Here is a 13,211-nt window from a genome sequence, read left to right as displayed (position 1 = left end):
GGTTTAGGTCAAGATTCTCTTCTTTTTTTATTTGCCTATGGATGTCCAGTTGTTCCAACACCATTTGTTGAAAAGGTGTTGACTTGCTTTTGTATTTTTACAAAAACCCATTGGCCATACCTGTGTGGGACTGTCTCAGGTTCTCGGCTGTCCCATTCATCTCTGTGTCTGCTCTCCCACCAATACCACACAGTCCTGATTGCTGTATCTATATGATTTAAGTCTTGAAATTGGATAAAGTGATTCCTCCCACTTAATTTTTCATGTTCACAATTGTTTTAGCTGGTCTAGTGCTTTTCCATGTAAATTTTAGATTAATCATATCTATATCCATGAAAGAGCTTGCTGGGATTTTATAGAAATTGTGTTTGACCTGTATATCAATTTGGAGAGAATTAATATCATTAGTATGTTGACGTTTCCAATCCATGAACATGGTATGTCCTCCATTTATTAGATCTTTAATTTTTTTCATCAGGTTTTGTAGTTTTCAGCATACATGTCCTATACATGTTTTTTTTTACATTTATACAGAAATATGTCTTTTTTTTAATTGTTACTAGTAATTACAGTTTTTTATTTTTATTTTTTTTAAGCTGAGCCATCCTGCCACCTGTTGGCGGCTCAGCGGCTGCTCAGCTCGGGCCGGGAATCAAACCGCTATTGCTCAGAGCTCAAACTCTTAAGCGAGCTCTTAACCAACTGAGCCACTTGGCCGGCCCTTACATTTTTTTGTGTGTTATTATTAGTTTCAGGTGTACAGAACAATGCAATAGTTATCCTTTTCACCCCTCATGAAGTGACAGCCTCCCTCCCCCATCCACTGCCCTCCCACCCCTGATATCATACTTATTTATTACAATTCCATTGACTCTATTCCCACACTTTACTCCGTACCCCGTTGACTATATGTATATATGATTATAGTTGATATGCAATGCTATTCAACATCAGCTTCAGAAATACAGTGCGGTGGTCAGGCCTCTACACCGACTATGAAGTGGTCTCCCTAACAAGACATGAGTCCATCTGGCCCCCTAAAAAATATTTACAACATTATTGATTATATTCTCCAGACTGTCTTTTCTATCCCTGAGGCCATACTGTAATTACCAATTTGTATTGACTCATGCCTTCCCCTTCTCCTTCATCCCCACCCCCTCCCAACTAGCAGCCCTCAGTTTTTCCTTTGTGTCTCTGAGACTATTTCTGTTTACATTTCTCATTTATTCAGTTTTTTAGATTCCACGTATAAGTGAGATCATATGGTATTTGCCTTTCTCTGACTGACTTATTTCACTTAGCATAATGTTCTCTAGTTTCATCCATATTGTTGCAAATGGGACGATTTCCTTCTTCTTTATAGCAAGAGTAATACTCCATTGTATAAATGTACCACAGTTTCTTAATCCAGTCATCTACTGATGGGCATTTCAGTTGTTTCCAAGTCTTAGCTATTGTGAAGCACTGCAATGAACATAGGGGTGCATATATTTTTTCGAATTAATGTCTTGGATTTTTCTGGATAAATACCTAAGAGTGGAATTGCTGGGTCATAAGGTAGTTAATCCATTTCCAGTTTTTTTAGATACCTCCATGCTGATTTCCATAGTGGCTGCACCAGTCTGCAGTCCCACCAACAGTGCACCAGGGTTCCCTTTTCTCCACAACCTCGCCAGCATTTGTTGTTTGTTGATTTATTAATGACAACCATTCTGACAGGTGTAAGGTGATATCTCATTGTGGTTTTTATTTGCATTTCTCTAATAATTAGTGAGGTTGAACATTTTTTCATATGCCTGTTGGCCATCTGTATGTCCTCTTTAAAGAAATGTCTCCTCATATCTTCTGCCCATTTTTTAATTGGGTTGTTTGTTTTTATGGTGTTGAGTTGCATATTAACCCCTTATCAGATATATCGTTGACAAATATCTTCTCCCATTCAGTAGACTTCCTTTTTGTTTTATTGATGGTTTCCCTTGTTGTGAGAAAACTTTTAAGTTTGATGTAGTCCCATATGTTCATTTTTTTCTTTTACTCTCCTTGCCTGCGGGGATGTATCAGTAAAAATATTGCTCAGGGTAATGTCTGCAAATTTAGACCTTATATAGGTCTTACATTTAAGTCTTTAATCCATTTTGAATTTGTTCTTGTATATGGAGTAAGGTGGTCCAGTTTCATTTTTTTGCATGTATCAGTCCAATTTTCCCAGCACCATTTATTAAATAGACTGTCTTTACCCCAATGTGAATTCTTGCTTCCATTGTCATAGACTAACTGCCCGTATATGCATGGATTTATTTATGGGCTCTCTATTCTGTTCCATTGGTCTATGTGCCTGTTTTTATGCCAGTACCATACTGTTTTGATTACTGTAGCCTTGTAGTATGTTTTAATGTCTGGTAGCATGATACCCCAGACTTTGTTCTTATTTCTCAGGATTGCTGTGGCTATTCAGGGTCTTTTTTGGTTCCATATAAATTTTAGGATTATATTTTCTATTTCTGTGAAAAATGCCCTAAGTAGTTTGATAGGAATTGCATTGAATCTATATATTGCTTTAGGCAGTATGGACATTTTAATAGTAATTACATTTTAAATGTCAGTTTCTACATGTTCGTTGCACATATATAGAAAGACTATTGACTTTTGTAGGTTGATTTTATATCTGGTAACCTTGCTGAATTCAGTTGAATTCTAGGAGGGGTTTTTTTGTTTATTTGTTTGGGGGGTTTTTTGGTAGATTTTTTTGGAATTTTCTACCGAGACCATAATTTCATCTACAAAAAGCCTTCATTTTATTTTTCTCTCTGATCTGTATACCTTAGATTTATTTTCTTGACCACACTGTCAGCACTTCCAGTACCATGTTGAATAACAGAGATAAAAATGGACACTCCTGTCTTGTTCCCAGTCTTAGAGGGAAAGCATTCAGTCTTTCACCATGAATTATGATGTTAGCTGTAGGGTTTTGTGCCAGTGGTTTTTATTAAGTTAAGGAAGTTCTCCATTCCCAGTTTTCTGAGTATTTTTATCATGAATGGGCACTAATCTTTTTAATTCACACACCTGTCTCTCTAGCCAGATTCTGAATTTCTGGAGATGAAATACTGCTTCATAAACGTTTTGTTTTCCCTCAGAGCCTAGCTTGGTGCTTTGCCCCGAGGAGGCATTGAACACGTCTTGGTGGGTTACTAGGACTGGCCGTGTCGCTGATGACGGACAAGTGTGGCCCCTGATGTGGGAGCTCCCAGGGACACCCTTAACCAGACAGTCCTGGTCCGCCAGGTCAGGAGAAGCTGCAGCTACTGTCTTTGGTCAGTCACCGTTACCATTCAAGCCAGTGGTTCAAGGCAGAAATGGACGTGACAGCGCCGAACTGACGCTATGGAGGAGATAGGGAAAGGGCAGGGCTGTTCACTTACGCTGCCCCGGGTGCTGGAGATGAAACTTTTTAGGATAACTGCCGACTAACAGCCATTAAGTTGTACCCTGAAATGGAGGGATTGTATGTTGTGTGCCTGACAGTCCAATGAAGCTGGGTTGTTTTGGGGTGTTTTTTTTAAGAAAGTGCCAAGTGAGCAGAGATGTCCTGCTGCTCTCTGTGCCGGGGACCGTCATTCCGGGTCCCCCAGCCGGCTCTGAGCCCGGGAAGGCTTTTCCAGATAGGGCCCCCACTGTCCTTTGCTCACCCCAGGATTGGTGGTGCCCCCAGAAGAACTCAGGAAGGAACACCCGTAGATACCACGCTGCTAATTTGAAGCCCTAACCTGAGAACAGCGCCGTAGGTGAGGCCGCTATCGGACAGGCTGGGTTGTCCCTAATGCTGATTCTGTGTAGGCTCTTTGTCCATCCCCTTGACCTTGTCTGTGAGGTAAGAAAAGGGCAGAAAACACCCACTTTATTTTTAACCATGAGGAAATAAGCAAAAGAATGAAGGGTCGTTTCTCATCATCGCAGACAATGGTGGCATTAGATTCGCCAGCTCCTGTCAGTGGGCAGCCACTCAGCTGAGTCACATTTTAGCCTGTTCCTGTCTCATGACCACAACTGCTTGTGTTTGTGTGTCCTCTGCTCGTTTTTGGCTGGGACATGCAACCACGTCCTGGTACTCAGCAGCTGCCTAATGTCAGTGATAACGGCAGTACCAGTATAGTACTGGTGGGTTCAAACATTGTCTCTTTCTGACGGGCTTCAGGTTCATTTTCCAGTGTTTGTTTTGCCGGTTTGTTGCCACTTCCTCCCCCATTCACCTGTGTCCCTCCCCAGACCTTTCCACATGACTGGGAGCAAAGGGCAGACCTGCTGTGTGGTGTGTATACACATGTCTCAGTCCAGTTGGGTTCCTGGGAGTTGAGACATTCGTGCCATGACCAGATGAACCAAGAGACCAACTCCGGTTGCAGACTTGCTAGCTTGAGAGTTTCCTGCTCTGTGACAACCAGTGCCCATATTGAGGTTCTCCATTGGGGTTCAGTCTTCGAGGCACAATTCAATCCTCCTTTCTTTGATTTCCCAGGGCTCTAAGGTCCTTGTTGATGCACGAGACAAGCTCGGGATCCCGTGGCAGTACTCCGAGAACGAGAAGCATGCGATGTTCCTCATGGCCTTTGAGAACAAAGCAGGCCTGCCTGTGGAGCCCGCCACCTTCCAGCTGTACGTGCCTGCCCTGGGCGCGCTCTGGAGGGACTCAGGCATCAGGGAAGCCTTCAGCCGGAGGAGCGAGTTTCAGCTGGTAAGCGAGCCCCCTTCCTGCACCACGTGACTGTCTCACATGACTCATTTGGACCTTTGTAGAATGGCCTTAAAAATACAGGCAAGCTGGAAATTGCTTTAAGTCCTGAAACTTGACAACAAAAACTTACCACAAGGGTAAATTAAGCTTTCTAAATGGTTCAAGAGGGAGCAAAGTTAACTCCCTCAGGCTAGGTAAAGGTTTTTGTTCAGGAATATGAAGGATTCTTAAAATATTAAAGACCTTACACTGATCTTTAATATTTTAAGAATCCTTAAGGAGCTCAAATTTTTTAGATCTTGTTCCTAGTAGGAAATTAATGCTCCCTTACAACAACTTTCCAGCTTGCAGTGTTCAGATGCTGCCTGACAAGCATGAATGTTTTCAGATCAACACCTTAGAAGCTAAGCTGACTGCTCCGCAGGTTGTCCCTTCAGATTCTTCCCTTTCATCTTAAGGTCCGAAAGTTCCAAAAAGCCTAGTCTTCCTCATCATTTAGATTCATTTAGGAGCTGAGCCTATACCCAGAAAATCCTGGATGCAGCCCCTGGAGAGTCGGACAGGCTGCACGGAGGGTGCACACCCCATAGCAGGCTTTCGAATGCACGTATCAGGACAGCTGACTCAGAGCGGCTTGAATGATAAAGAAGTCTGGGATGGAGGGTGAGCGGGAGCTTGTGTGCGGTTTGAACCACTTCTCTGCGCTCTTGGCTCCAGGCTCGGTGGTCTTTGGTCTGGCTGTCCCTGTGGCCGGGACGTAGCAGCAGGAGCCAGGAGGGGACGGCACGGCGACCAGGGACATGCTGCGCAGGGGTTGGCTAGGCCCAGTACACTCTGCACCCCACCCCACCCCTGGAGCGGGAGTGCAGGCGGCCTGGTGGGGGGCGGGGGGTTGTGGCCGTGCTCATTGGCCACGTGCATCCCGCCAAGCAGCTTGGAATTGCCTGAGGTGGCCAAAGCCCCGGAATTCCAGAGCTGGTGTGCAGAGATCACTGTCACTGTACAAGGTGGACGGACAGGAGGCGCAGCTGGAGGCAGAGGCCAGACGGCGGGCTCTTCCAGACGTCCAGTTAAGAGACCACGGGAACCTGAACCAGGGTTTAGGTTTTCATACTGACCGCATGACGTGTCACTGCTGGATTTTGCACAGCTCTTTCCTCATCTGGTTAATTGTCACCTTCATCATCATGCCACATCACTTCCCTCCAAACATGCCGTGTGAGCAGGCCGGGAAGGTCACCAGGGACAGGATGGACTGACTCAGTGGAACCAGTTTTAGCTTTTCATAATGTTCTCTTGAAATGGTGGCCGATGGGCTACATTTAACAAAGTTGTTCCTGTAGGTTGGAGTGTATTTTCTGGCCAGGATTAGACGGTTATCCTGGGAGCTGGTACCTCTGTTAGAGTCCTCACTTGGCTTCTGTTGCCCAGTTATGAACCAGACATTCACTGCTTCCGATGTTGGGGAGGCTTTGCATGGGGGCATGGAGTGGGGGGCACACACACGTAGGGAGTGTAAGTGCCCTTTCCTCGCCTCTGATACTTTTTGCTTCACACTTCTTGGATGTTAAAAAAATTCACTGAACTGTGAATCATTTTTTGCATCCTTTCAATTTTTATTTCAAAGTGGCAGCAGAACAAGGCACTTCCTTGAAAATGTCTTCGTTTCCCTTTCAGAGATGGCGTCTGAGACTCAGTTCAGAGGAGTAAGTTTATGTCAATAGTACAGTGTTACTTGATTTTCAAGTGATTCTGTTATTACAGAGATTTTTTTCTTGTCATGTTTAAAGGAATTGGGTCTTTGTAATGTTACCCGAGATTGCTAAGAAAGGCTGGATTATCAGCTTAATTTGACATGGAAAGTTACCCCTCATGGTGTGTGCAGGTGCTGCGCCTTAGAACCAAGTGAGGATGAAGTTTTAAGACAAACATTAGCCTGCGGCTCACTCAGTAACATGCCAACTATAAAAGAATCACTGGGTTAGCAGCCCAGCTCCTAACGTGAAATCCACATGTGCTGGGCTCAGTTTTTGTGATGTCTAGGGCTGCGGAATGACTCCGGGTCAGGCGCATTAGCTCTCACAGGCTCTATCTGTGTTGTCAGCATTGCCTGGTCGCCTTCTGGCCCTGTCCCTCACCCCCGTGGATATGGGCTTTTTCAGGGCTGTGGAAACATGGTTTACAAGTTCTCAGGCTTGGAATACTTCTTCGGTAAAGCTCTGGCATAAAGTAGTACCCCAAATTCTCCTTTGCATTCCTGAAACATCAGCTTGTGCTGCGTGGTAGTTACATCTTTTTTAGAAAAGAAAGAGCCAATCACATTTCAAAAAGGTTAATGTTCCTTTGGAAGCTTGCCGGTGCTTCTGTTGGTAGTATTTTAATTGAATTTCAAAGTACTTTCCCCGAGCTTTCTTAGTAAGCTTTTCAGACACTAGAGGGTTGGGCTGAATGGAAGATGAGGTGATTTGTAGCTACAGTAACTTTTTGTAACTTTCTTTGTGGCCACAGGAAACAAAGTGACATATACTGAAAACCAGTTTTGTGCGTTTTCTGTGCCCAGGACCATGTCCTTCTAGGAAAGAAACCCTCCCTAATGGTTTGGCTGTTCCTTGCACCTACCCTGGAGACGGTTTCATGGTAGCTCGGTGCAGTAGCAGTGTGTCTGGCAAATGACAACCTATGTCCACGGACTGTTTGGGGTAACCGGAGAGCCTTTCAGTGTCCCTGAAGGTTCTGGTACTAGTCTAGTCGTCTGCCCATCTGAGTTTTACCCAGGCCACCTGGCATTGGTTGCAAGCCTTTGCCTCTTTTCTCTGCTGTTGAGCTATCCTGTAGACTTGACTTTTAATGATACTGCAATCGAAGGTTTTAGACGAGAGGAAGACAGGAACCCCCAGAAAGTATGACGACGACAGTGCCGTCAACCTTTGATGTTTCTGGTACAGTTTGGAACGTTTCAAAGAGTCTTTCACTTGGAAACGATGGTGGTCCCCTGCTGCTTGGAGCAGATGGAAGTACTCCTGGGTGTCTGCTCCAGGGCTGTGACATTTGGTTGCATGTGGCGGAAAGCCCAGGGCGGCAGTGACTGTTTTTGTCCCTCTCATGAAGGAAGTTCTGAGGTAGCCAGTCCAGGGGTGACAGGGTAGGTCTCTGTGCAGCCTTTTCCCAGGTCCTGCTGCATGGCTGCTTCTCAGGCGTGGCGCTGACTGCATCCCAGACAGGAGGAGGGTGCGGAAGAAGCCACCGTGTTCCTTTTAGGGCGACTTCCTATGAGCACCATCCGTGGTCCTGGCGAATCTCCGCGGCTGGAACCAGGTCTCGTGGCCACACCTACAGGGAGGCTGTGAAATGTGCTTCTCAGCGGGCCAGTTGTCACAGGGGAGAAGCTGGCAGGCTGCCAGAGTTCCTTTGGGACCTTCTGCTTGAGATGATGGGGGACGGGTCCGTGCTTAGTGGGGAGCCCCTGGGAGGGCAAAGCTGGGTTTTTAAGTCATTTTTACCCCTTTTGTGAGTAAGGAGGCACTTACAACAGCACATAATGTAATCTGTGAAGTATATGTGGGCCAGTGAGAGTCCTCAGAACTGCGCTTTCAGCCTTCTGTGTCTTTTTTAATTTTATGTGGAATTCAGTCATTCAGCAAATATTTGTGGAGCAGCCACCATGTGTCAGGCACCCTTACAAATCCTGGGGAGATAGCAGCCAACAAACCAAACACAAACCCATGCCCGTATGGAGCTGACTTTCTGACAAGGGAAGACAGTCAATAAGTTAATAGGAGAGTGTGTGCATGCGTGCTTATGTGTGCCTGTGTGTGTGTGTGTGTGTGCGCGCGTGCGTGTGTTGCGCACGCACGCGCGCGCACACACGCACGCGTGTGCATAGACTCAAGCATGTATTATATGTTCTGTGTGTGAGGGAAAAATAAAGCAGGGCACTCAGAGACTATGGACAGAGGGGAGCCTGTGCTGATAGATAGGGGCACACTGTTTCAGCCTGTGTTTGGCTTTACGTATCTAATGTAGACCCCCCAAGTGGCATCTGTGAAAGCTCTGGGGGAGGTGGGAGAGCAGACTGTGTGGGTGTCCAGGGGAAGAGGGAAGATGTTCTAGCCCAGAGAGTGACACGTGCAAAGGGCCTGTGGTAGGAGTGAGCTCACTGTTCCGGAGCGCAGCAGGCAGCCGATGTATGACTGAGCCGAGTGAACAGGTGGGACAGGAGGGACGAATTTCCAGAGCAGACTGAGGGGCCATGGGCGCAGCGGGGCTTTTGGCAGAGGAGTGATTTAGGTTTAGCAGGATCGCTTTGGCAGTAGTATCAGTAATAGAAACAGGGAGGCTTTTGCAGTAATCGAGGTGACAGGTGGTGGCTCACATCGGTGCCTTAGAATTGAAGAGGAACTTGGAGGTCATCTCGTCTCACTGCCCACCCAGCTTCAGGATTCCCTCGGTGTCGGCCCTGCTCACTGACATGGAGCCCAGGATTTTCTATTTTAAAATCAGAACACTGGTGGAGAGTCCACTTCTCTTTGTGAGTGGCTCCCAGGCTGTCTCTGTGGGCCTGGAACCAGCCCCTGCAGTGTGAGGCCTGTAGAAGGAAGCCCTGTGCTCTGGGCATCAGCCACCCCGGTGGCCGGTGTCTGTCTTTCCAGGCCCTGCGCTTCAGCCCACACTCCCCGTCTCTCCGTGGGGATCGGGTACCTTCATTTCCTTCAGGTCTTACTCTCAGGAATGCGCAGGGCAAGGTTACAGCAGTTCAGAGAGGACCTCCCCCCCTTCCCGCCCTGGTTGAAGCATCAGTCCCATCCTGGGCTGTTTGGCGACAAGCTGAGTTCTACAGTCTCAATTAGTATTTAACGGGGTTTAATTAGTGGGAACTGAAGTCAGCAAGTAGTTCCAGTTCAGACTCCTTCCATCTGTCCTTTCTCAAACCGTCTGGGAAGATTTACCCCCTTCCCTCAGTCGCATGCCTTTTCTTTTTCTTAAATTTTTCCGAGCCTGGTTAATCAAATCTTCCATGATTATTGGTTCTTTTCAGATGTTTCTTAGCCATTTATATTTATTCCTTTGTGAGCTGCTGTTGACATCCCGTGCTTCTGTTTTTCTGTTGGGAACAAGGTTCTCTTGATTTGTACTAGTCTATCACCAGGCGCTCATTTTTTTCTAATACTTTTTTTAAAACCTTTTATTCAAAGTAATTACAGATTCGCAGGAGTTGCAAGGACAGTACAGAAAGGTCCTTTGCGTCCTTCACTGTTTCCCCCATAGTTACGTCTTTTGTGAAAACCACGAGATTGACTTCGGTACGATGTGTGTGGTTCTGCCTCATGTGTCATGTGTGTAGGTCTGTGTAGCCAGCACTGCTGTCCAGACACAGAACTGGCACCTCCTGCTGTCCCATTGCAGCCACAGCCCCTCCTTCTCCCGGCAACCCTCATCCCTGAGCCACTGATCTGTTCCCATCGCTAAACTTTTATCATTAGGGGAATACTGTGTATGTGGAATCGGATAGTATGTTACCTGTTGAGGTTGACATTTGTCACTCATCACAATGCCCTTGAGATCCATCCAGGCTGGCGCGCGTACCAGTGGGCTCTCTCCGTATTTCTGAGTTGTGCTCTGTGGTGTGGCAGCACCCCATCAGCTAGTTCCAGCTCATTCTCGTACCATGTACACCTCTACAGAGTTAGACATGCATACGCACACTTGCACACACGCGTGCACAAAAACCGATCATTGTTGTCTTAGAATGGAGGTCAGCAATGGCAGAAATCAGTGAGTAATTTCTAGAGAGAATGGAATTATAGTTCAGATACTAGAAATTGGAGATCGTTCTCTTAGTTTTGATTTGGTACTCTACATGTGGGAATTTTCAACCTTTCAAACTAAATTAGCCTTCATAGTGTGATAGATACATAGGGGGAAATCTCAGCCTTCTTAAAACTTACTGTTAAAGTCGGAGGGACTTGAGAAATTCACTCACCAAAGCCCCTATTTGATATTGAGACAATTTGCCTGAAGTGACAGTTAGTGGATGGCAGGCCTAGCCAAGATTAGAATGCGAAGAACTTTGTCGGTGACGGCTTGTTTGGGTTCTGATCGCAGCTCTGGAAGGGGTGACACACGTAGTTTTCCTCTGGGGTGGCTCTCGCCTGAGGACACAGAAGCAGGAAGCTGAGGTATTTGCTATTCTTGGATCGAGTGCTGGTGAGAAACGTACGTGTTCCTGCTATGAGCGTGGCCTTTCCCCTTTCATTAATCACGTGTAGCATTAGGTACTTACAGACCTCTGAAAAGCTACTCCTTTAGAGAAAAAATGAAGTGTTGTGCATTTTACCATAGATCCTTGTGGAAAAGGTTGCTATAAAGCTTTACGTCTGGAGGGTTTGTAAGCCAGTGACATAATGGCCCATTGTGGAAATGTGATATAGTTTATAGTAGAGTTAATAATGGAATATTTTACATGATAATAGGGCCAGAAATGCGAAAGGAAAAGAAGAAGGGATTTGACTGGGTAAACATGTTTAACTTGTCTGGCAAAAGTCAGCATAAAGGAAATTAAGAAGGCAAATGACAAACTGAGGGGGAAACCACAACGTATAACAAAGGTGTTCTTACTATGTTAAGAGCATGTGAAACAATTGCGGCCTGCATGAGAGGACGCTTATGAACCCATAAATGAAGAACGTTTTCCCAGTAGGTAAGTGAGTGAAAGAAGAAATACGATCACCAGCCTTGCTACCAATCATGGAAATGCAAATTAAAGCAAGAATGAGGCAATTTGTTGTCAATTAGATTGGTAATGATTATATAGAATAACACCCTGGGCTGACTGGGTCATAGGAAGCAGGTACTGTCGTATGTAGTTGGCAGGAGTGTAAAGTGATTCAGTTTCTCAGTTTGTGTCAAAACGTAAAGTGTTACATCCTCTGGCGGTAATTCATTTGCCAAGAAATTTCTCCTAAAGCAATATATGTAATATTTCCAGCTTCTAGTTTCAGTGGACTAATTATTCAGAGACTTATGCTGAAAATAATTTTAAATGCTAAGTAAAATGTTAAAAAATATTTATGAAAGCATCTAAATGCTGACAAGGTCATAAAGAATCCCCAGGCCAAACCCTAAGCGAGAGACAGCCCTGAGAGATAAGCAGAGCCCTAGGAGCTATCTTTCCCTGAGACAGTTAGTGATCTAAAACCACAAACCTGAGCTATAATTTTTGACAGACTCTTCAAGGTTTCAAAAGGAGGTAGAAATATAAGATTGCCAAAGCTGAGGAATCTGATTGGAGACGTCTCTGTAATGAGCTGGGACCTCAGAGTGTGGGGAAGAACCAAAGTTAAACCCACAGCAGGGGCAAGTAGAGAGCAGTGCCTGGCTGCAGGGCCTGAACTGGGAAGAGGGAAGCAAAGAAAGCCCGCCTGTGGGCTGGCTCCCCCAGGGACCTGTCACCCAGATACACAAGAGGAGTCCAAGAACCCCAATGCTGTGACTTCAGTTCTAAGTGACGCCAGACAAACAGACAGTGTGTGCAAGTGCCTGGTAGAAGCAAATGGAAACCCTCAGGAAGACACTTTGATCCTAAACCTTGGAGATTCCCTACAAATGATGTTTTTAAGGACTGGGGCATCCCAGAGAGAGCCGAAGTCACAGGGACACAAAGCATAATGCCTAGAATTGGAAAAAACGACAGCAGAAACAGATCCGTAGTCTTCAGATATTGGACTTATCAGACACAGATTTTAAAACAACTATACTTAATGTGTTTAAAAAAATTAAAATTAGGGCCGGCCGAGTGGTGCATTGGTTAAGAACTGGCTGGCTTGGGACGCCAGAGGTCCCCGGTTCGGATCCCAAAAAATAAATAAATAAATAAATAAATATAATAAATAAATAAAAATTAGAAAATATCTTCAGGAGAAGCTGGAAACCATTAAAAGTGACATAATATATTTTAAAAGAACAGACCAGAACTTCTAGAATTAAAAAATACAAAAACCGAAATTGGAAATTCAAGGGGTACATTAGGCAGTAGTTTGAACGCAATAAAAGAGAGTATTCATGAACTAAAAGAAGTATTGGAAGAAAATATTAGAATACAGGAGAGACAAAAACAGGGAAATATGAAAGACAGGTTGAGAGGGATGGTAGATGGAATGAGACAATCTAATGTACACATAAGTAAGAGTTACAGAAAGATAGCGGACTAGACAGACACATATTTGAAGAGCTAACAGTTGATAAAACATACCTAGCCACAGAGCCAAGAACCCTAATGAATTTCATGCAAGATTAATAAAAAGGAACCTGTAACTAGACATACCATAGTGCAGCGGTTCTCAACCTGTGGGTTGTGACCCCTTTGAGGGTCGAACGACCCTTTCACAGGGGTCGCCTAAGACCATCAGAAAACAAAAAGATACTTATATTATGATTCATAACAGTAGCAAAATTACAGTTATAGAGTAGCAACGAAAAT

At 45.0% G+C, this 13,211-nt stretch overlaps 1 protein-coding gene across 1 annotated transcript in view; it reads left to right on the top strand.

Moving 5' to 3' along the window:
* Positions 1 to 13,211, top strand: part of GNA12 (G protein subunit alpha 12) — a 74,096-nt gene that overhangs the window by 37,478 nt on the left and 23,407 nt on the right. The window contains exon 2 of the mRNA XM_019637565.1: positions 4,520 to 4,735. Within this exon, the coding sequence (XP_019493110.1) occupies positions 4,520 to 4,735 (216 nt within the window). The remainder of the gene's footprint in view (positions 1 to 4,519; positions 4,736 to 13,211) is intronic.

Source organism: Hipposideros armiger, unplaced genomic scaffold, assembly GCF_001890085.2.
Source record: "Hipposideros armiger isolate ML-2016 unplaced genomic scaffold, ASM189008v1 scaffold_33, whole genome shotgun sequence".
Lineage (NCBI taxonomy): Eukaryota > Metazoa > Chordata > Mammalia > Chiroptera > Hipposideridae > Hipposideros > Hipposideros armiger.
Note: the sequence above shows the minus strand (reverse complement) of the source record. Positions and strands in the feature narration are given on the sequence as shown.